Source organism: Hypoxylon fragiforme (assembly GCF_022984875.1).
Source record: "Hypoxylon fragiforme strain CBS 206.31 chromosome Unknown GGS25scaffold_1, whole genome shotgun sequence".
NCBI lineage: Eukaryota > Fungi > Ascomycota > Sordariomycetes > Xylariales > Hypoxylaceae > Hypoxylon > Hypoxylon fragiforme.
In genome coordinates this window covers 480,156-502,452 of record NW_026054756.1, presented here as the reverse complement: position 1 = coordinate 502,452, position 22,297 = coordinate 480,156, and the positions used below count along the sequence as shown (strand labels likewise).

The window sequence follows — 22,297 nt, the reverse complement described above, 5'->3', positions numbered from 1 at the left end:
TATAACCGCATCAAACTATTGCGCGGCTGTTGCCGCCCATTGGCTGTCGAATAGCCTAGTCCCTTTCGCTGACCAAGTTTTTTTTTCTCTCTCTTTGGAGTGGTAAACCTTTTATAGACGGCGACGGTCAGCTTGTCATATGACCGTTCAGATCCTGCGTAACGTCTGGTCATTCGTTGGCCGTGCCGTAGATGGGCAGAGAGATCAAACGTCTAAGGCTTGCCGTGTGGTAGGTTCATCGACGTGGAATAGTAATACAGTATAGTCCTATAAGGCTACCAACGTACCTAGGAAGTAGGCAAGTTGCTGCAAAGTGTGACACGGCTGCTTAGTTGACTACTAGCCTACACCAACACTTGCTATTTCGCATCCGGCTTCACAACCCCAATAGGGGCGTCATTTCTTTAATTTACTGCCTACTAGGTAGGTAGTGTGTGCAAGCCAGGCTTACGATGATAGCTGCCGGCTCTAACTTGATATAGGGGAGAACCATATGTCCGTCATCAGGCGGGCCTTGCCGCCTTAGCTGTCCGTCATCATCGATGCATCCATCTCGCTCTCACTAGTCTGTTACACACCTACCTACCTGCCTCTAAGATAGATGCCTAAACCAGTACGTAGGTAAGCTGGGTGCTATCTAAATAGGTAGGAAATGTAGTTTAACTTCTGACAGGATCTAGTCTCCTCACGTTACCCATCATAATATACACAACCTACCTACCTAGTACCTACCTCAGCTTACCTGCATAGGTGCTAAAAACTGAGTATAAGTAAGAACAACGGCAGCGAGGCAAGTAGGCGCGCAGGTAGACACCCATTCGCGCATTCCGTAGCGTTACATCTCATCGTCTATCTAATTCGTGGAGTACGTATTACCTACATATACCTAGTTTTTCTTTTGGCCCCCTTTTATTTTTTTTGGATACCTACCAGATCATGGCTACTCGTGGTGATGTCCCCGACGCTGTGGAACTCCACACAGAGGCGCAAGCGCAGGTTAGTTACATGTAGTTGCTTCGCTGACGCCACGGATGCACAGCTTATCTTGTTCGAACGTTGTTGTGCTGTAGGTACTAGGAGTCGTTATGCTACGGCACTCACTCACACTAGTTACAGTACCGACTTAGACTAGACAGACCACAGACTAGACTGTCCTAGTCTAAGATACAAACCGCGAGCTACGATGATGCTGATGATGATGATGAAGTCGCTGATTCTGTCTCTGCCCATCTTGATACACACCTACCTAGGCACCTATCTTACGTAGGCATGTATCTTGCTTCTTCGAGGCATGTTATACACTGCGTCGGAAGGATCTCGACATATAGCCAGTCCCATCAACATGCCAGGGACTTACCTATCTTGCCCGCTTGGTAAACACCCTCTCTGATGCCCCTATTTTGGATAGGCTTTTCAATGAGGGTAGGAACCGTACGTAAGCATCCATCACCAGGACGTTAGGGGGGGAGGGGAAAGGGGGTGTCTTATCACCTAACCTAGAGCGATCGAGAGTACCTACCTACCTACCTACCTATCTTCTTACGTGAAGGATTTGAAGAATCATCATCATGATCGCCATCGCTATCGAGTCTCTAACTTGTCATGTACCTACGAAGTCTCAAATTCACCATCAGCTTACCTACCCTACCTTGCCCATGTCTTTGCGACGAGCAAAGGCCGGGTACGAGACCGAAGCGCAGCGCAGCCCATAGAGGGGAGAATTCTCGTGACATCGCTCAAGATAGTCTGCGTTTTACGTATCTACATCAGGTTCATGTAAGCCCCTGAAGTCTGCGGCATGTATTGCCCGTGTACTTGTCAACTTTTCTAGCTTACTACTTACGGCTCATATACTATCCAGGCATGTGTGAAACGCACATGTTTTTTACTGGATTTACTACCTAGATTACCCGCACTCTGAGGATAAAGAACCCGTGCTGTGTTGAAGCGTGGAAAAGGGGCGGGGATATACGATATAGTCGGCGATCCTACCACCACGAGTAACCTACACGGTACTTACATATGTTTATCAATAAACTTAGGATGGCGAGGAACTTATGTGTCATATGTCTACTACGTAGGTGTGTATCTTCATATAGCAAGTTCTGAAATACTCCATGGCGAGTCATAACTCGGACTTACAAAGACGCCAAGCGACATAGGGTATGTCTACCTACCTCCAGGCTACCTACATCAAAGGCGCCCAGATGTGCTGCTAAATCCAATAGATGCATGTACCGTGATGGAGGCGAGTTGTCGGCGACAGACAAACCCGATCTCATGCCTTCTAGTTACAAAACAAAACAAAGGCATCTCATATTTCCATTTTTACTTCTATGTACGGCCCCAGCGGAGAGACAGCCCTGACGCACATATCACATTCTTGCAGGAATTGTGTTATATGTTCCGCACCACCGGCGCCGTTCTAGTTCTGTCTCAGACAGGGAAGGGCATCGCATCACCAGAACCTCTCTATCGGATATCGATAGCTGATAAATGATGTCCATCTAGTTACCTAATGATAAGTACATACACTTCTAGGTGCCTAGGTATGTATGCACCTAGAATCCCCCAGGTCGGCAGGTACCTCTTTGCTTCTTTGTGCCCTGAAAACCCACGAGTGAAACTTGCATGTAGGTATGGAGGGGAAGGAGGGGCGATTCTAAGACATCTGGTGCTCGCAACGCCACGAGGGACCATTTAAAAAAGAAATCAAAGAATGCCTGCCTAGGTAAAGTACCTTACCTGCCTGTCTAAATTTATAATAGTCTAACCTAGACTAATAATAAGACAGGAGAGCAGGTAAACTAAGAAGAAAGAAAATAAACAAGCTTTTTCGGTTATCATGTTGTGGGCGCCGGCATAGGCCTGTCTAAGACATGTGTTCCGGATTTCTAGACATCCGTACGGCTGTTCTTGCCCTATGAATTTATCCTGTCACAGCAGCAGCGCCGATGTACATACCAGTATGCAAGGTACCTATGGTATCTAGTGCCTTGCAGACAAGCCGCCGGGGCTGGAAGAACATGCCACGGGCCTAAGGTTCCCGGAGTTAGGCTCTGTGCCTGTGTGTCCATGTGTCCGTGTCTTGGATCGCGGCCGAGGTTTGTGATGTCAATAGTCTGGCGCCTGGATCGGGGCTGCATTGGATTTGGTGCTAGCTGAGTGCCAACTTATCATTTGCGCTTTTCCTGGGGCGATAATGGATTTTCAGCTCCTTGTGTCGACTAGCTTTAGTTTGCCTACTCATCATATATGACTAACCTAGGCATCTATCGCCTCAGATGTATAATTTGCCTGACGCAGAATCGAACCATTATGATAGATCGTGAGAGCCGACGTCTCCGAGATGTCTATTCATAGTCGCCTCAAATCGTCATGTGAGATAGGTTCGCTAAGGTTCCTATGGATCGAGATGCTGCGCTGGACTTTGAAGTTGGAAGCTGTTGCCTGATAGGTTCATGATGGTCTGGACTGAAGCTGATATTGTTCATCTCATTTGCTCTCGTTGGACTCTGGGTATGCCATCTATCTACTAGTGATGATCATGCGTCCATGGAAGTGGGTGCGGGTTGAGACCTCCTGGGCAAATTCGATCGATTAAGACCGACTTCCGATTATTGCCAACTCGCCATATAATTGGAGCCTGTCTAGGTTATACCTTTCTGGTGACTATGTTCGAGCTTCATGCTGGTCTCAAGTCATAGCCTATTTCCTGGCTGTACGAAGTAGTCCAAACATGATAGGTATAGGTACTAAGACTAGGAGGTAGGCATTGTCCATCCGCGACGACTTCATAAGCTTTGAGCTGAAAAATGGATCGATAAGTTCTAAGGTTTGTTGGCTATGAAGGTAGATATCCTCATGGTATGAAGACGTGTGTTGAGCAACTGTGGACTACAAGACTACTGGTATGATGTTGATAAACCGGAAGGAAATAGGAGATATTGAAAATCGGCACAAGTTCGGGGAAGCATTTAGGTTGTGACGTAAGGTGGTCACATGGACTATGGAGCACTCGTCCAGTGCCGGCCTGGATCCTCACAGGACCTCACTAAGTTACCAGCAGTAGCATCCCTCAACCCCAATCACCTCAACCCCCCTCAATCTTCCATCCTACATTAACTATCCCAGTACCTACATAGGTCCAATTGGCAATACCACATGCAATAGTTATTTGACATTATTAACCTCCAAGGCTACATATGTACATATGGCATACTAGAAAAACCCACTAAGTTCACCAAGTAATGCTACCTACCTATCTGCGTAGGGCCTAGGCTGCTAGTTAGCTACTAGACTTCACGGGTAATTATGGCATCATTCCAACTAATAACAAAACACCTGCAACATGAACGGCCGCTTAGACTTGTTTTGCGCCTACATAGTACGCCTACATAGTAACGCACAACTGTTGCGCAACAACCGATATCTACATACCTAATCTTGAGTCTTTACGGACAAATGACATACGCGTATTATAGCCGTACCAAGGTACTAGGCAGATAGGAAACGAGGGGGAGAAGGGGTCTGCATTGCATTATCATTATCGTCATGGCATCTAGAATGTCGGATACGGTGGGACCTTTCGCTTCCAATTCGCGAAGATTATCTCCCATGTCCCCAAATCTGGAGAGGTCGACATCCGATCCGCATTTCGCACACCGGGTATCTTCTCAGGATAGAATCAGTGGAATACTAGAGGTTCGTGGTGCATGTTGTTTGTTTGTGTTCTATTTACCTATGCCCATTGCCCATTGTCCACTGCCCAGCTACCCTAAAGTACCTACCTGTCCAGGTATACCTGGCTAGCTTCTAGCTTTCAATATTGTGCGATTGTCTATCTAGGTAGGTACCTAGGCAGCTAAAGAGAGGATAAGGATTAAAAGATTGAAAGGATTAAAAGACCTTGAAAAAAGAAGAAGAAAAAAAATGAGGCTGGAGAAAAAGAAAGAGAAGGAATGAATCCAGATCTCCAAAATCCACCCACCTCCCTCTCTCAAAAGCAATTGCATTTAAATTGACCTTCTCTGACATTAAACTCTCTCGTACCTAGACCGCTAGAGACCGTGCCGATACAATCAGCACCTACGCATCGGGCCGTAGTTCTAGGATGAACTTTCAACATATGCCGGAACGCGATGGCAGGGATGACGAGCCTGACGAAACCACGAGTATCGCGACAGCACGCGACCACGTGTCCAATTACCAGAGCACTTCCGTTTCTCCCAATCCTAGGAATCGAAGACCTGTACAGCAGGAGTTAGAGGATGATTGTCCACCAACGAACGGCGCCAATGGCCATAAGAGCAATAATCAATGGCTCAAGCATTGCCTCGACGGCGTATGGTCGGTAGAATTGGAGAATAAAGGGAGCGTGGCTAGGGACCATCTAGCATTAGGTATGATTATTCATTGCAAGTGTCCCTTGAGAAGAGGCTAACCGCTGATTCTTCCAGAACGAACATTCCTTGCGTGGCTACGCACATCGCTCTCCTTTGCGTCGATTGGTATAGCTGTCACCCAGCTATTCCGTCTCAACACGTCGATTGATCAAAACGATCCCCGTTATCACACGATTCGAAATATAGGGAAACCTCTGGGGTCAACGTTTATAGGCATATCCATAATAGTCTTGTTGCTGGGATATCGTAGATATTACCAAGGGCAGCAATGGGTGATTAAGGGGAAGTTCCCAGCCTCGAGGGGGACTATAATAATAGTGTCGCTGGTTGCATGTGCTGTTATAGTTGTTAGTCTTTTTGTTGTGTTATTCACGGAACCTACAGGATTGGATTCAAGGTGATATTTGGATTGGATGTATGTAAGTCTACATGTATTGTGTGTAAATCAAAAAGTTGGATACAACATCAAAAGTTAATTGAGTACCTAGTTTCAATCTTATATTGAATAGTTTCAATTCAATCTTATATAAATGATTGGTATGGATACAATGATATTATATACTATGTGACCTAACCTTAATCTTTCCAGTCTTGATGATTATTCAATTCTTCATCTAATCCATCCAATAAATCTCGACTCCACCAAACTTCATCCAACCAACATCAACTACGCTACTAGTCTTGCAACCTTGGAACCTTGGAACCTTGTTCGAACTAATAAACAGCATCCATGATAATAACAAAAGTATAATCCATTACCTAAGTCAAAGATAAGTCAAGAAAACAATTCTAGGCCCGCAGTTGCCAGAGTCCACCATGCCGCCCCCCACCAAACCCGTTGACGTCCCGGCGTTTGCGCGGACACAGCTTGCGCTTCTCGATGCCGAGCTACAGAGTGAAATCCAGGAGACCAGCGGCCTCATCTCCGCCGCCAGTCCCGCGTCTCTCCAACGCGCCGGCCTCGCCGTCACAAACCTCGTCGTGTCTTCGCAGCGCACCGGGCTAGGCGGGAGAACGGTGCTCGAACTAAGCCCGGACGGCGCTACCTCCGGCACCGGGGAGCTGCCCGAGCACGGCGTGCGCACCGGCGACATCGTGCTCGTCTCCGAGCAGCCGGCCGGCAGCGCCAAGAAGCGCGAGGTTAAGGATCTCGAGCGCAAGGGGGCCAAGGGCGTCGTGACGAGGATCAAGAGGGACGTCATCGCCGTCGCCATCGACGAGGACAAAGAGGATGCCGCGTCCTTCCCCGGCCGCGTGTGGCTCGTAAAGCTCGCGGACGACGTCACCTACCGCCGCATGAACCAGACCATGGAGAAAATGCGCGACATGCCGGAGTCCGAGTACTCTTCTTTCATGCGCGTCTTGTTCGGGCTCTCGAGCCCGTCACCTGTGCCCTCGGACTTGGCTAAGGATTCGGAGGTCGGCGAGGGGAAGATCGAGTGGTTCGATCCGATGTTGAATGATTCTCAGAAGGATGCGATACGGTTCGCGCTGGCGTCTAGCGAGATAGCGTTGATTCACGGCCCGCCTGGAGTCAGTACCTCCTTACCTCCCTACCTCCCTACCTAGTCTACCTTGAGCTCTGTTTCACACCATACCTACTACCTAGATACCTACCTAAGCTTTACGATGAGAAACGGAGGGGGCTAACTAACTAACTCGCATTTCGTACCTAGACGGGGAAAACGCACACGCTCATTGAGCTGATCCTCCAACTAGTCAAGCGCAACCTCCGCGTCCTCGTCTGCGGGCCCTCCAACATCTCCGTCGACAACATCGTCGAGCGCCTCTCCCCGCACCGCGTCCCCATCGTGCGACTGGGACACCCCGCGCGCCTCCTCCCCTCCGTCCTAAGCCACTCCCTCGACGTCCTAACGCAGACCTCCGAGGCCGGCGCCATCGTCAAGGACGTGCGCGCGGAGATGGACGCGAAGCAGGCCTCCATCAAGAAGACGCGCAGCGCCAGGGACCGCCGCGCCATCTACGCCGACCTCAAGGACCTGCGCAAGGAGTACCGCGAGCGCGAGCGCGCGTGCGTCGGCGCGTTGGTCCGTGGGAGCAAGGTGGTGCTCGCCACGCTGCACGGCGCCGGCGGGTACCAATTGAAGAACGAGGAGTTCGATGTTGTGGTGGTGGATGAGGCGAGCCAGGCGCTCGAGGCGCAGTGCTGGGTCCCGCTGCTCAGGGCGAGGAAGGCCGTCTGCGCGGGCGATCACCTGCAGTTGCCACCGACGGTCAAGTCGACGAATTCGAAGACGAAAACGAAAACGAAAGCCGCTAAGCTAGGAGGTGGAGGAGCGGAGGAGGAAGATGGGGTGGTGCAAAAAGGGGCGAGTCTAGAAACAACGCTCTTCGACCGCCTACTAAAGCTGCACGGGTCCGCCATCAAGCGCATGCTCACGACGCAGTACCGCATGCACGAGAAGATCATGCGGTTCCCGTCGGACGAGCTGTACGGCGGCCAGCTCGTCGCCGCGGACGCTGTAAAAGAGCGGCTGCTCCGGGATCTGCCGTACGAAGTTCAAGACACAGAAGATACGAGCGAGCCGGTTATTTTCGTCGATACGCAGGGAGGGGATTATCCCGAGAAGAACGAGGAGGAGGAGGATGGGGATGGGAAAGGGGGGAAGAAGATGTCCGCCAAGTCGCTGTTCGGCGAGAGCAAGAGCAACGAGATGGAGGCGGCGCTGGTCAAGGCGCATGTCAAAAAGCTGGTAGAGGCGGGCGTGAGGGCGGAGGATGTTGCGGTTGTTACGCCTTATAATGCACAGGTGAGTAGTCGCATTGCCCCTATTTTGTTTGTTTCTCTTTTTTTTTTCTACGTGACTACCTATTTGTGTTCTATTTACTTACACACTAACTAACAACCAATCTCTACAGCTTGGCCTACTAGCCCCCCTCAAGGAGTCGTTCCCCGGCATTGAGCTCGGCTCCGTAGACGGCTTCCAGGGCCGGGAGAAGGAGGCCGTGATTGTGAGTCTGGTGCGGAGCAATACTGAGGGAGAGGTTGGGTTTCTGAGCGAGAAGCGCCGGTTGAATGGTGAGTTTGTGATATTGCTTTTAGCATTTGATAAGATGGAGACAGGAGAGAAGATGAGACTAATGACACCCGCAAATAGTCGCGATGACGAGGCCGAAACGCTCACTAGTCGTTGTGGGGGACTCGGAGACGGTTCGCAAGTATGTTCTTTCCTTCTTCCTTCCTTTTGTTCTTTCTTCCTTTCCTTCCTTCCATCACGCACCTTGTTTCCCCTTACAACCCCATAGCATCTACTCTCTATTAAGTACAGGGATTCATCTACGTATTCGGAGGCCGCCCTTCAACCCCCCCACGCTCACGCTCAGATCACCACATATATTTCTTACTTAGATGCAAATCTCTAACCCGTTGGTGTTGTTGCTTTGAAACTAGAGGGAGCAAGTTTTTAAATAACTGGATGGACTGGCTCGAGAATAACGCCGATCTGCGTTATGTTGACTCGGCTTCGTTGTAGAGGCGTGAGATGTAGTCATGGGTACAATACATACCTACGAAGTATATGAGAAAGTAGTTACCTACTGTACTTACCATCGAACGGGTGCGGCTAATGAAGCTACCTAGTCTGGGGCGCATGGCGAACAGACGGTCCCTTAATGTTGGATTATCTACAGCCTAGACCAGGTAGCTAGGCTAGTACGATCAACAGATTTGAAGGAGAGTCAGGTGTTCATCCGAAGTTTCCACCACTTGAATAAGTAGTGGTTAATATTACTGAGGATAAATGATGATGGTTTGCTTTGGGATAACTATGGTATTTTTCGTTTTTACGAAGAGGTGTTGCCTCACATGCTGTAGAGAGGCCCCTCTCTTCTATTTGGTACTTGCTCATCTAACCCAGTATCTGATACCCTTTTATTTAGGTGTTTTACTTCTAGAATAGCCCTGGAGGGCAAGGGAATGATTTGATAAGTATGTACATAACTAACTATTACCATCACATAAGGAGCATGGAGATCAATATTTGGACCGAAGCGGCGGGATATGGAAGGAAAAACTCGGCGAACTCGGAGAAGATGAGAACCTGGAAATGTTTCAGGGGTTATCCCCCTTTCACGAACATCAAATATGCCTACTAGGTAGGTAGGTAGGTAAGTAGGTACCTAGATATTAATTAGCCAGTCTGTGAGTTTATCTACATTGATGTTGCAGTTGACGGTGATTGTGTTTGGGGTTTGGGGGTTTTGGGGAGTGTGATGGATCCCTTCTAGTTACATGGACTCGGAACTTTTACAAACCTCCAGATACCTAGTTAACTTACACTACATCCCTACATATTTACAGCGTATGTAGGTAGGTAACTAGGTAATTATTTAATTATGTATTAACCTAACATTCTAATAGGTATCAAGCAAGCACAAAAGAAAGGAATTACATAACATCGAAAACTTTCAAAATCCCCAATAATTTATTAATACTCTAGGTGTTAAAAAAAATAAAAAAATATGTAACAACAACAACATCAGACGATGACGCTCGTGACGGAAAACAAGGGTCTGCCCAGCCCCCAAAAAGGGCACGTCTTTAATACATACCTAAGTTAACTATTCCCCTGCCTCGTTTCAGAAATGTTGCTTTGGCGGCGGGGGGCGGACCGTTCGAGGCCCACCACCAGGGCTAAGCTCAAAGCTCAAAGTTTGCAGTTTGTCAATATTAACTAACTATTTAACTAGTTAAAATATATTCGGCGAGAGAGGTTTAAATGTGTGTAGGTATGTACTTATGTAATAATGGGGGAGTATTGGTTGAGTGAGGGCTGTTTTGTTTATCAGGTCATTCTTCAAGTTTATACTATTCGTAGTAACTAGTTAGTTAGTTAGGCTAACAACAACACTAACCTAGGTGCATGAGAGGATTATAGATGCATGTGTGGTCAAGCATCGTCTAGTTACGTCCAGAAACTTGATACCATCCGGGTTCCCCATCGGTTTAGTTATTTTAAGACTCTCTGAGCTGCAAAAGCGCCGAGCCCAAGGCCAAACCTTACATTCGTACCTGCATGAGATGGGCCAAACCGTTCGGAGAAATTCAAATCTGGTGTGTGTGTGCGTGTATGTGTGTGTGTGTGTATGTGTGTGTGTGGGCTTCGTAATCGTCCCTCCTGCATTGCGACGGAACGCATGCGGGTGGGTGTTGCATCGACAACGTCCGGTTGCATAGGCACCTTACCTTTTACCCTACATATCCTGTTTTTGCTGCAAACGATAGGAGAATCACCTGCGTGTTAGGGGATACTGCTTGTTCGTGATCCTACCTCTTACATACGCTTAGGCGGTAACTCGGCTAGTAAACTGACTGACTGACTGACTGACTGACTGACTGTATGGACAAGCAAGCAAGCAAGTGCTGTTTGACCAGAAGCGCCAGCGAATAACATGACTATCTGACTGACTGACTGACTGACTGGGTTCCTGCCATCGCGTACATCCGGTGCCAACATGGCACATCGGGCGTTATATTTCCCAAAGTTCCAAGTTTTCTATACTATTTTTATGTAATACCAAGGTACGCATGAGGTAGGTAGGTGTTCAAGCTACCTACATACGTAGCCCTCTGCGGCGCCGACGGCGGACGCGGCAGTAGATCTTATTAAGAAACCCCCTCGCCTATAGGATTACCGATCTCCAGATACATATTGGTATGCAGATCAAACGCGGCACGCTTTCATGGGCTGTGTAACTTCTTGTGTGTTGTCTCAAGAACGCCTTTGGAAATATCTGAGGCACAGAACTCTTACATGTAGGTAATAGGTATTACTAGGTATGTAGGTAACTAGTCGGTGCCGCAACTTGGCGCCATCGTCGGATATCGATAAGTAAATACTTACAAGTAAGTACCAGCCGGAGGCAACGGATGAAGAAGGGTCTGTACATAATGTATGTACAGTAGGTAGGTAGCCAAATAAAAGGAACGAGGATGGAGATGAACGCCCCGTACTGGCGTTTGCCGCTATGAAAAGAATTCTCCTTATTCTCCTTAGCTCTCGCTGTTAGCGGGCAACTAAACGACATGTCTCTCAATAATCTAAGGGATTTCGGTTCTCACGATGTTGGGAACCAAAACTACATATGCAGGTACAACAAGTGACATGAACGATGAGCGTTGAAAGCGGTGTCGGAGTGATGAACTACTTCTGGGTGCTGATTAACTAATAGCTGACGCTTAGGCTCTTTGGCTTGGATTTGATACTCGTCTTGTAATGCTAGTGTAATAACAAGCGAGAACACCTCGGCGTTGTATTTTAGATATGCATGTTTGGATTTCGGTTTGCAACTCATCAAATTCAACGCCCTTACCTATAAAATGGAGAGCTAATATGGATATAACAATGTAGAATGACGATGCTCATATTACGACACTCGATATACCGCTAGGAATGCTTGTTCGATTTCCATTCGCAGTATAATTACCTAACCTACATAGTTACTAGTACATAGGTACCTTACCCAGGTACTGTAAGTTTTGAATGCTGAACATTATTAAACAAAAGCTCGATAATACCGAACAACAACGTACACAAGTCTTTCAACACGAAACGGTCGTGAAGCCTCAATCGGAAATTGACTCCGTGGCTTGGTCCCATTGGCAAGTTGGCAACAAATGTTGAACCAGGCAATCATCCCAACATCCAAGATATGTGTAGATGGCGTTAACCAACCTACCTAACCTAGCAGGTTGCCAGGTTAATGCCAGGTAAACCTCCATACGCAGTACTAACTAGAATATAGCGTAACGCCGTACCTTGGTTGAAGATTGAACCCTTGGAAAAGCTAAGTATGCTACTATCCGATGATGTTGCAGGGGGAGCTGGACTACCCCATGTCTTCTTGCTCAGGTACATGCATAGCTGCATAGATGCATAGTCTGGACTCTGGATGTCTTTCAGCTTGGATACCTACATAGTTAACGTTAGTTACTAGTTAATAGGTATTTACTATTTACCACTTTCCAACTTACACTTCAATTCAACGCCTTCAACGCCTTCAACGTTTACATCTCCGACATCATTTTAACCTGTAATTCGGAGTCTCCTATAACATGTAAAATGATCTAAAAAGCCAACACAATATTAATTACATACTAAAACTAGTAGGCACAATTATTTCCAACCTCTCACAGCTCGTTGCTCCGTTTTATGCCCGCGCGCAAGCGAGAGAACGCTTCCCCGCTAGGAAGAGATGGTCCATCGAGACAGACATTCTCATCCAACACACGGACTCATAGAACACACGGACCCTCGACTGTATGCTACCTAGTAGTGTGTGTACATGCAGGTCCGAGCAAGGTTCAATCAACATTCAATCATTTCAATGAACTACCTACCCTAGGTACAGACCGTACAGTAGTAGGGTAGTGTAGGTACAGACCCCTGGATTCAATATGAGCCCTGGAGAACATACCAACGCCCTGGTCCGTCGTCATCCCGACCTCTTTGCTCTATTCCCTTTTGAGGGCATTTTCGGCTTTAGCTTCCAATATTCTTCTGGTCTTCTTGTCCTGTAGACCGCTGATACATACATATTACATACATACATGTAACTAGTTACTGTACAGTCTGTACTACTACTTACTACCATAGTAGTACTATGATACCTACATATGATAGTTATGTAGTGCCATCTTATTTCACGTTGTTACAGCGCGCCTGCGTGCATTGGACGTTTCATGGGTTAAGCTAACCCATCCATGATATTCATAATTCATACCGTGGATGGTGGACCTACACTGCATCTGTGTTTACCGCCCATCCGCTCGAACCTCCCCCCGGAGCCTCGCACATCCCACTCCTCCTTACTATGTATATACTTGCATATGCACGAGTGTGTGGGTATCTAGATGTTGCAGAAACCCCATTCGAATCTCCAATGTTGCTGTATTGGTCGTAGGGCCTTGTATGTGTCCACCTCTCATAAACTACCTGGTATCTCTCCTCGTGCTTTCGTAACCTATCCTTCCTTCTGTTCTTTTTTTGCCTCTTTGCCTCTTTGCATTTTTGCCACGGTCCTCGAGTGATAATCGAGTAGGGATAGCTCTCGGTCTTTGATTCGTATATCGACGTCCACGTCCTGTCGAGCTGCATTGCTGGCGATGTGAGACGCAGCGGAGTGGTCGATAACCCAAATCCCAGTTACAAAGTTGGCCGGCTACGAACTTGGACCAGTCACATTGGAAAACAAGAATGGATCGCTGGTCGCCGTCGCTTACATATCTACGTTCTTTTTTGCCATCTGTCTCGTCGTTCGCTACCCTTAGAATCCACCACCATTTCGTAAAAACCTCGCCTTAATCAGCTCCCCCCCAGTGAGACAACATGGGTCTCTTCCGACCAGCGACCAGCGTCGGCCGACCAAAAACCGCCCAGCCTGATCGCAGTGCTATCCGCGGTAGAATTAGCGGTCCTATAGCGGTGGATGACGAATTCCCTCTTAGAAGCCAAGGCCCAGAGGTAGCTCAAGCTGGTGGACTTGAGCAGCTTGAGTCCAACGTCGAAGACTTGCCTTCTCTGAGGCTAGTTGAATCTCCCCCCGGAACCGTACGGGCGGACAAGATGGAATCTACGACTCCATCTGGGCCCAGCCAAGCCTCTAATAACTCTGGCAGCCCACGACAGCCCAGAACAGTTCGTTCTAGTACCTTGAGATATTCGACCATCAGCGATGGTACAGAGCCGGATCGCCCACAACGGAAGAAATCAACGCTCAAGTCTACTCTTGGCAGACTGTTTAAGCGGAAGAAGAAGAGTTCGAACGAATCATTCAACCATGACCGGATAGCGGAAGATGAGGATCCTGCACAACATGAACATGTAAGTTGCTACAATCACAAACTGCCACCCAACACTGTCTCATGGTAATTGAATGCTTACAATACTGGCATTTCTAGAACCCTTCACTTTCCGATCAAGCCTTCAGGATGAACGGATCTAAACGGTCGAACTCGTTACCACTTACCGAATTCGATAGGGCGCTCAGATCACATTCTGTCGGGCCTGATGATATGCTTGCAATAACTAGCACCCGAAACTCACTACAAGTAGATCCTGCGTGGATTCGGAGGAGAGCTGCGTCATCCAACAGGATTCTAAGCGGAAGAGTCAAAGACTTTGATGGCCAATTAATAGGCTTATCTCCAAGACCTGCCAGTACTCACGGGCGTGATAATACGTTACTCGAAGAAGATCCCGAAGACATTGGTCGCGCCATCACCAGCGACAGTCGTACACTGCGTCGGAGATCGAGGAGCATGTCTCAACTTGAGAATGTCGCAGTTACTCAACCGCTTGTGCGCAAACGTAGCGATGAAATACGATACTGGAGATCCAGCTATAATCCGGGTATCTTGTCGCCTAATTCGACTATTAATAATGACGATACTACCGTCAACATAGATGAAGAGGTAGAAATCCAACCCGAGACACCTCAACATCCTCCTACCCCGAAAACGCCACCTCAACCTTTCAACTTTGGTCCCATGATGGGAATGAAGATTACCCAAGCCGCTAGCATAGAAGAACGAATTGCTACTTTGGAAGTCCGCAACCAGAAATTGGAGAAGCTTGTATCGCAGCTGTTCCAAGTCGTGCCGGGTGTTCATAATTATGTTCCTGACACCCCTGACCGCCGAGAATCTGCAGCCCAGCCTGCACCGTACATTTCCGTGCTGTCATCCGCTACCGAGACATCGGAGGACGACACTACACCATCTTCGAGATATACTCTATCTCGAGAGTCGAACGAGTCGTTTGGTGATGGGAACACATTTATCGGATCGCTCCCTCCTTCATCTGGAATGCGCCCACGACCTACATCAAACTCGACAGTTCGTGGTGCAACAAGCTTACCCGCGATGCTGGGAGAGAACGCGGGACAAGTCACTGTAGATCAATTCACGGCTATGAAGGTTCTCTTAGAATCTGAGCGTGATGCGCGGGAGGCCCTAGAAGTAAGGGTGACAAGACTTAGCCATAGGCTCAACCTATTATCTCAGACTACGTACAAGCTAGACACCACAAATACTCCATACTCTGGTACATCCGCCTTCACACACGACGAGGACGAGCCCCTCACTGCTTGCGACACAGAGTCGGAAGTATACAAAACACCGCGTGAGGAAGAGGGCGGGCATAACTTTGGCGCATTCGGCGAAGAGCTCCGCGTGGAGGACGATGACGGTTCAAGAAGGAAGGCGGCCAGGACGCTTTCTCTTAGCCAGTTGACATTGAAGAGGCCACGAACGCAGCAAAGCGCTGTTGGCTTTGAGTTATGACTATCTGGCATCAACATTGACGACCCGACTCGACAATTTCGAGCGCTTGTATAATGCGCCTCGCACAGATTCACCTACCTTAAATCCGCGCACAACACAACCCAGATTTTTATGAATATCATTAGCCTTTTTTCCCGACGTAACTGCATTTTTCTGTCTTTGGACGCATCTGGAAATCTTTTGGCATGGGAAGGTCTTTTTTCGTCTTTACAGTTTGGCCCCCCTTTTTTCGGCGCAACGATATGGATTACTCCCCTTAACGATGCCTGGCTTGAGCGTGGCGTTCTTTCTTGAGATGTATGACTCTATACGACCATCTCTTTTTTTTTTTTTTTAAAAAAAACCCCTTACTCTCTACATATCAGCATCCGCGATATCTTACGTTACCAACCTATCTACCTACGTTGTCATCTCATCTCGGGCTTTCGGGTTTTATGATGGTATTCGACCTACCACCGATTCCCCTCCCTTAACCTCTCATTGGGATTTTTCATAAGCGGACCCTATTCTATTCTTTTCCTTTTCCTTTCTTCTCCTAGCAGGCTCCTACTTATCTAAGGTTAGGTAGGTAGGCATTTCCTTGCTTTGAACTGGGCTGGCGGTCGGTTGGTTTCTGGGAGAGCTCGTGGTCAGGGACCTAACCCTAGGCCACCCACCATATACCTATTTTCTATTTTTTTTATATATATCTAACCCTACTATTCTTCCTTTGTGTTAATTGTATAATGTTTTTGATATATCTCGTTTTCCGAGCGGAGCATCGCAAGATTTTTAGTTTTTTATTGAGAGAGGTTTTTTTTTGTTGGATGCCCGGGGAAGAGAGCAAAGAAGGGGGAAGCTGGGATGAAAGGGGTTTGGGAGGAATGATACCAAGGGGGAAAGTGGGAGAGAGAGAGAGAGAGAGAGAGAGAGAAAAGGGAAAAGAATCCTGATGGAGGAAATGTTGATAAATAAACCCGCGTGTAGTGTGGAAATCTATAGCATAGAGCATACCTAGTGTAGATGATGAATTGTGTAGTGCGAATGCCTCCATTGCTGTCTGTTTCGTTGCTGTTGATAGTGCTTTTTGATCTATGTACCTGCATCTCATCCCCCTCATACCCTAAATTCGCAATACCTAGACACGGAGAAAGATCCCATAGGTATTCAGATAGATAGGTACCTATTTCCTTATAGAACAAACCCTTGGAAGTCTCCCTCCCCTCCCCTCCTCTCTTCTTCTCACCTCCAACCTAGGTATGAATAAAATACAACACCCACCCACCACCTGCAGCGACAGAACAAACTTCCAGATCAAAGCACCACCCCACCACACCACCACCCACCACCGCCAAGCCCAACTCAACCAAGTCCAGCCAAGCCAAGTCCAAGCCAAGGTAAGTCGATGTAATGTACCATCGCGATACCATAAACCCCCCCCCCTCCTCAAGAGCTCATCGACCTATGATTGGAGGTGGTTTGGGCAATTCGGGGTCGCGGCTTTTGTTTGCTGGGCATGCATAACCTACCTAGATAGGTACAATAAATACTAGGAAGAGAGGCAGGCAGTGATATGGAAGCGGAGAGCGAGCAAGAACTTGGAAAACTACATAGGTATGTCGGCTATAGCCGAGGAGAAGTGTGATGGATGGTAGGGTACCTACCTAGGTTAGATCTCTGGAGCATTCGATAATACTTACAGTACCATATGTAGGTAGGTAGGTAGGTTATGTATTCTACAGATTTTGGAATACCTACCAGTCCTAAGTGAATAATTCATTACCTTTTTTTTTTTTTTTTTTTTTACTTCACTCACTAGTTACTAGGTACCTACCTACCTACCTACCTAATAACCGATCAAATATCTACATACCTCAGGGTACTTGCAAGGCCGTTCACCTACCTACCTACACGATGAAGCGCCTCCTCCTCACCGCAAGCGCGGGCTTCGTGGTGGCAGCAACACCCTTCTCCTCCTCCCCCCTCAGCTTGACCTCGAGGAACCCCGCGAATGCATTTCTAGACCCAACATCAGCAGACCTACCCGCCACCCTGTCCTGCCCAGCCTCAAGCTGGCCCCCCACCACCCTCGGCGGGCCCAACCTACCTCAGCCACCGTCGCCAGACCTCGAAGCCATCCTCGCAGAAGTGTCCGCCGCGAACATCGAGGCAACGATCCGGAAGCTCGTGTCCTTCGGCACGCGACACACGCTGTCGACGCAGAACTCGAGCACGCGGGGGATCGGGGCGGCGCGCGACTGGATCCGGGACGAGTTTGCGCGGTACGCGGCGGCGAGCGATGGGCGGTTGAGTGTGGAGGTGCCGGGGTACGTGCAAGAAGCGGATGGCAATAGGGTGCCGTTCGCGACGCGGATCAGCGACGTCGTGGCGACGCTGCGGGGGACCGAGGAGAACCGGCTATACGTCGTGTCGGGCCATTATGATTCCCGGGTGTCGGACCCGCTGAACTACGAGGACGATGCGCCGGGCGCCGATGATGATGCGTCGGGCGTCGCGGTGTCGCTGGAGCTGGCGAGGATCATGGCGAAGCCGGAGTACCCGCGCCCGAAGGCGAGTATTGCGTTCGTGGCGGTGGCGGGGGAGGAGCAGGGGCTTTATGGAGCGCAGTTTTTGGCGAGGACGTATGCGGAGGCGGAGACGAGGGTTAATGTGAGATACTGTGGTCTCCTAAATACTTACCTAGGCCGTTGCCTCTTCTGTTTCCAAGAACTGGTAGTAGCGACTAACACTCACCCAACCACGCAAAAGGTCGAAGGCATGTTCACCAACGACATCATCGGCTCGCCCCGCGGCGGCACAGACGGAGAATTCTACTCGCCGAACGTGATCCGGCTCTTCGCGCAGGGCCTGCCCCCCCTCGCCGTCGAGAACTCCACAACCCGCGAAACCCGGCTGACGATCGGCGGCGAGAACGACTCCCCGGCGCGGCAGCTAGCCCGGTTCGTGAAAGAGGTGGCCGAGAACGCGGCCACGGGCATGAACGTCTCCGTCGTGTACAGGCTGGACCGGTACCTGCGCGGCGGGGACCACCGCCCCTTTCTGGAAGCGGGGTACCCGGCCGCGCGCTTCACCGAGCCGCACGAGGACTATAGGCACCAGCACCAGGACGTGCGCGTGGATGCCGACGAAGGCGTGCAGTACGGCGACCTGCCCGAGTTCGTCGACTTCGAGTACGTGGCGCGCGTGGCCCGCGTCAACGGCGCGGCGCTGTGGAGCCTGGCGACGGGCCCCGGGACGCCGCGCAACGTGCGGGTCGACACGTCGGCGCTGAGCTCGGATACGACGCTGTACTGGGAGCCGCCGGTGGCGGGGCAGGAGGGGGGCAGCTATGAGGTGGTGTGGCGGCCGACGGGGGCGCCGTTCTGGACGGGGGTGTTGGATGTGGGGGACGTGGGGGAGGTCACGCTGCCGCTGAGTAAAGATGATGTGGTGTTTGGTGTTCGGGCGAAGGGGGCAGATGGGTTGAGGGGGGTGGCGGTGCTGCCTTTTCCGAGGGGGAGGTAGGTGGGTTTGTGTTAAAGAGGTGCATACTACCTATGTACCTACTTAACAAAGGGGTTTTCATATTGTTCGGAGTATAAATGAAACAGCACGAAGCAACATGTTGTGAGATGTGGCCGTTGCCATGTTGAACCGGGTCCGTGGTGTTGTGTTTTAAGCCGTTGAGTATTCCGAAGGTGCCCAGGTTATAGATGCCTCGGCACATGTAATAGTGTTTCAATGTTCCTTGGTGGTTAAATCATACCCCGTATTCCGCATATACATGTACTACTAGTAATTAGTACTACTACGCACATACATGTATGTATCCCGTATCTGCCGCATGGAACTTCAAACGTTAAAACGGTCTCTTTTCATCTCAATCCCACCTATCATTTCACATGTCACACGTCAAGTAATCGGTTAATCTGGTTCATGACGTGAGAAAATAAGCATAGGGTTTCCTGTTGAAGTCTAATCTTAATAAGGCTTAAAAGGGGAAGGGCTGTTGTAAAGAGTTGGTTGATGTACATGTCAAATTTCGGAACCTGCTACTAGTTACTAGTAGTACAATACCTAGGTACTGGTCTAGGTACTGGTACTCCAAAAATTAGTGGAAGCTTTCGTTTTAATGTGACAGTTCGAACCCCACGAAAAGGGACGTGGTCACTCGAAGACGTCAATATTTGATGCACGTACCTAATATACTGCATACAGTATGTGTTAAGTTAGCATTGGCGGTTAAATACAGTTAGTACTTGCGAAGCTTCAGGGGATATCTATCGAAGTTGGCAAGGTTCTTGGTTAGGTATGTAACCGTATGTTGGTCTCACTTCAGCGATACAACGGCCATAGGCCCTAACAGCCTTGGAACTATCGCTCTTTTCCCTCTCTTAATGCTTCTTCTAGTTATATCATCTCATGACTCTACTTTGGCCCTATTTGAACAAGTGGGCAACTAAAATAGATATTCGTAAATATGATACTTCGGCGACGTCTCTGGTTCCCAATTGGGGCCGTAACACTCCTCATCTTATCCTATTACTCCTGGAATAACCGGGATAGCTACAAGTGGACCGGAACAGGTTCTAGCAGTACGACCAAAATACCACATTTCGATCCTCATATCATTGAGGACGAGAACTACTTCTGGAAGAAATTGCCTATACATTATCCAGTAGATGATATCAAGCCCTTGCCCACAGGAAAACCATTGGCACTTCCTAAGATTCAGAATGTCTTTGCCAAAGAATCCAACAAGGATGCAGCTACACGAAAAGAACGCCAGGAAGCCGTCAAAAATGCGTTTCTTCGGTGTTGGCGCTCTTACAGAAAAGATGCCTTCAGAAAGGATGAGTTGACCCCTATCTCCGGACAATCCAGAGATACTTTTGGAGGCTGGGGCGCCACGTTGGTTGATAGTTTGGATACGTTATGGATCATGTCGCTGCGTGAAGAATTTGAGGAGGCAGTTGCTGCTGCTGCCGAAATCAGCTTCGATACTACCTCACTCAACCCCATAAATGCCTTTGAGACCACCATTCGCTATCTAGGCGGCTTTCTCGCGGCTTACGACCTGAGTGGCGACCAGCGGCTACTGCGAAAAGCTAGAGAGGTCGGCGACATGCTTTACAAGGCATTTGATACGCCCAATCGCATGCCCATTACTCGCTGGGATTTTGTCAACGCCGCTGAGGGTGGTAGGCAAGAAGCCCCCGAAACGGCCTTGGTTGCGGAAGTTGGGTCTCTCTGCATGGAATTCACGCGCTTATCTCTAGTTACTGGAGACCCGAAATGGTTCGATGCGACCGAGAGGGTCAGGGAAGTCTTTGAGCAGCAACAACAAACCACCAAACTGCCTGGCATGTGGCCTATCACTATTAATCCCAGGGAGAAACGGTTCAATATCGACAGCACTTTTGGGCTAGGGGCAATGTCAGATAGCACATATGAGTATCTGCCCAAGATGTATGCACTAATGGGTGGTCTTTTGCCCTCTTACAAAACTATGTACGAGGAATCGATGAAGACCGCCTTGAAGCACAACTTCTTCCGGCCCATGGTTCCTGGTATGGCCGACATACTGGTATCGGGTAATATACATGCAGAGCATGAAGACGGGAAGACCGTGTACAATCTCGAACCCCAAGGTCAGCATCTGGTCTGCTTCGCTGGAGGAATGCTAGCGGTCGGCGGGAAGCTAGTTGGGAACTCGGAACACCTGGAAGCAGCCAGAAAACTGGTGGATGGCTGTATATGGGCTTACAAGGCAATGCCGCTGGGTATAATGCCTGAGGTTTTTTACATGGCCCCATGTAAGTCCGACACGGAATGTGAATGGAATGAAGCCACATGGAAAGAGATAGTGATGTCGCAAGCGGACCGGGAGGATATCAAGGACATGAGCGTGACAGATGAAATCATCTCGAAACTAAGGCTACCGAAGGGGTTTACAAGTATCCCCGATTGCCGTTATATCCTACGACCGGAAGCCATAGAGAGCGTCTTCGTCTTGTACCGCGTTACTGGTCGCCCGGATCTTTTGGAGTCCGCATGGGCTATGTTCGAAGCGATCCAGAACAGCACGGAGACGCCTCTGGCAAATGCCGCCCTGGACGATGTAAAAGTGGACAGCAACCCCCCTCAGGTTGACTCGATGGAGAGTTTCTGGCTGGGGGAGACGTTGAAGTAGGTCACACTTCTATCCCTTTCTTCCCTCTTTTATTCATTCCCTAGAATTACCGAGGCATCGTTGACTGCATGGAGGTGATTACTGACTAGCATTCTACAGATATTTCTACTTAATCTTCAGCGAACCGGATGTGATAAACTTGGATGAATGGGTCTTTAACACGGAGGCTCATCCTTTTAGAAGGTTGCTTCCGTGAACTTGAGCGAGATGAGTTGCGGCATGCTCAGCGAGGTATTCGGGTTTTCTTTCAAAGGGTTAAGTTGGTGGGCTTTGGGTATATACGTAGGTTGATGAGGGTAATGGGCGAATGTGAAGATATACATATATACATAACGTAGGTAGATAAATATTGGAGGATCTCATACATGACATGTAGATACCCTAGTAATGCATATATTCAATGAGGTGTATTCTGAT

At 48.9% G+C, this 22,297-nt stretch overlaps 5 protein-coding genes across 5 annotated transcripts; all 5 read left to right on the top strand.

Annotated features, from left to right (window-relative positions):
- The first annotated feature begins 3,840 nt into the window (after nt 1-3,840).
- On the top strand, nt 3,841-6,040 carry GGS25DRAFT_6655 (uncharacterized protein). The gene is made up of 5 exons (XM_049265944.1): nt 3,841-4,308; nt 4,389-4,704; nt 5,057-5,402; nt 5,460-5,942; nt 5,995-6,040. The coding sequence occupies exons 2-4, from the start codon at nt 4,555-4,557 to the stop codon at nt 5,804-5,806; spliced, it is 843 nt and encodes a 280-aa protein (XP_049120943.1). The 5' UTR covers nt 3,841-4,308; nt 4,389-4,554; the 3' UTR covers nt 5,807-5,942; nt 5,995-6,040.
- Nucleotides 6,041-6,221: 181 nt separating this feature from the next.
- GGS25DRAFT_512256 (DNA helicase) lies at nt 6,222-8,899 on the top strand (the record flags this gene model as incomplete). The annotated part of the gene is made up of 5 exons (XM_049262771.1): nt 6,222-6,938; nt 7,082-8,176; nt 8,286-8,445; nt 8,525-8,585; nt 8,818-8,899. The coding sequence occupies 5 exons, from the start codon at nt 6,222-6,224 to the stop codon at nt 8,897-8,899; spliced, it is 2,115 nt and encodes a 704-aa protein (XP_049120942.1).
- Nucleotides 8,900-13,638: 4,739 nt separating this feature from the next.
- Nucleotides 13,639-15,858, top strand: GGS25DRAFT_5863 (uncharacterized protein). Its single transcript, XM_049265879.1, has 2 exons — nt 13,639-14,248; nt 14,326-15,858. Exons 1-2 carry the CDS (start codon nt 13,754-13,756, stop codon nt 15,706-15,708), a joined length of 1,878 nt encoding a protein of 625 aa, XP_049120941.1. The 5' UTR covers nt 13,639-13,753; the 3' UTR covers nt 15,709-15,858.
- Nucleotides 15,859-17,513: 1,655 nt separating this feature from the next.
- Nucleotides 17,514-19,596, top strand: GGS25DRAFT_467906 (Zn-dependent exopeptidase). Its single transcript, XM_049259044.1, has 2 exons — nt 17,514-18,357; nt 18,457-19,596. The coding sequence occupies exons 1-2, from the start codon at nt 17,602-17,604 to the stop codon at nt 19,210-19,212; spliced, it is 1,512 nt and encodes a 503-aa protein (XP_049120940.1). The 5' UTR covers nt 17,514-17,601; the 3' UTR covers nt 19,213-19,596.
- A 206-nt stretch (nt 19,597-19,802) lies between these two features.
- On the top strand, nt 19,803-22,284 carry GGS25DRAFT_467904 (glycoside hydrolase family 47 protein). The gene is made up of 2 exons (XM_049259043.1): nt 19,803-21,876; nt 21,980-22,284. Exons 1-2 carry the CDS (start codon nt 20,168-20,170, stop codon nt 22,074-22,076), a joined length of 1,806 nt encoding a protein of 601 aa, XP_049120939.1. The 5' UTR covers nt 19,803-20,167; the 3' UTR covers nt 22,077-22,284.
- Nucleotides 22,285-22,297: the final 13 nt, after the last annotated feature.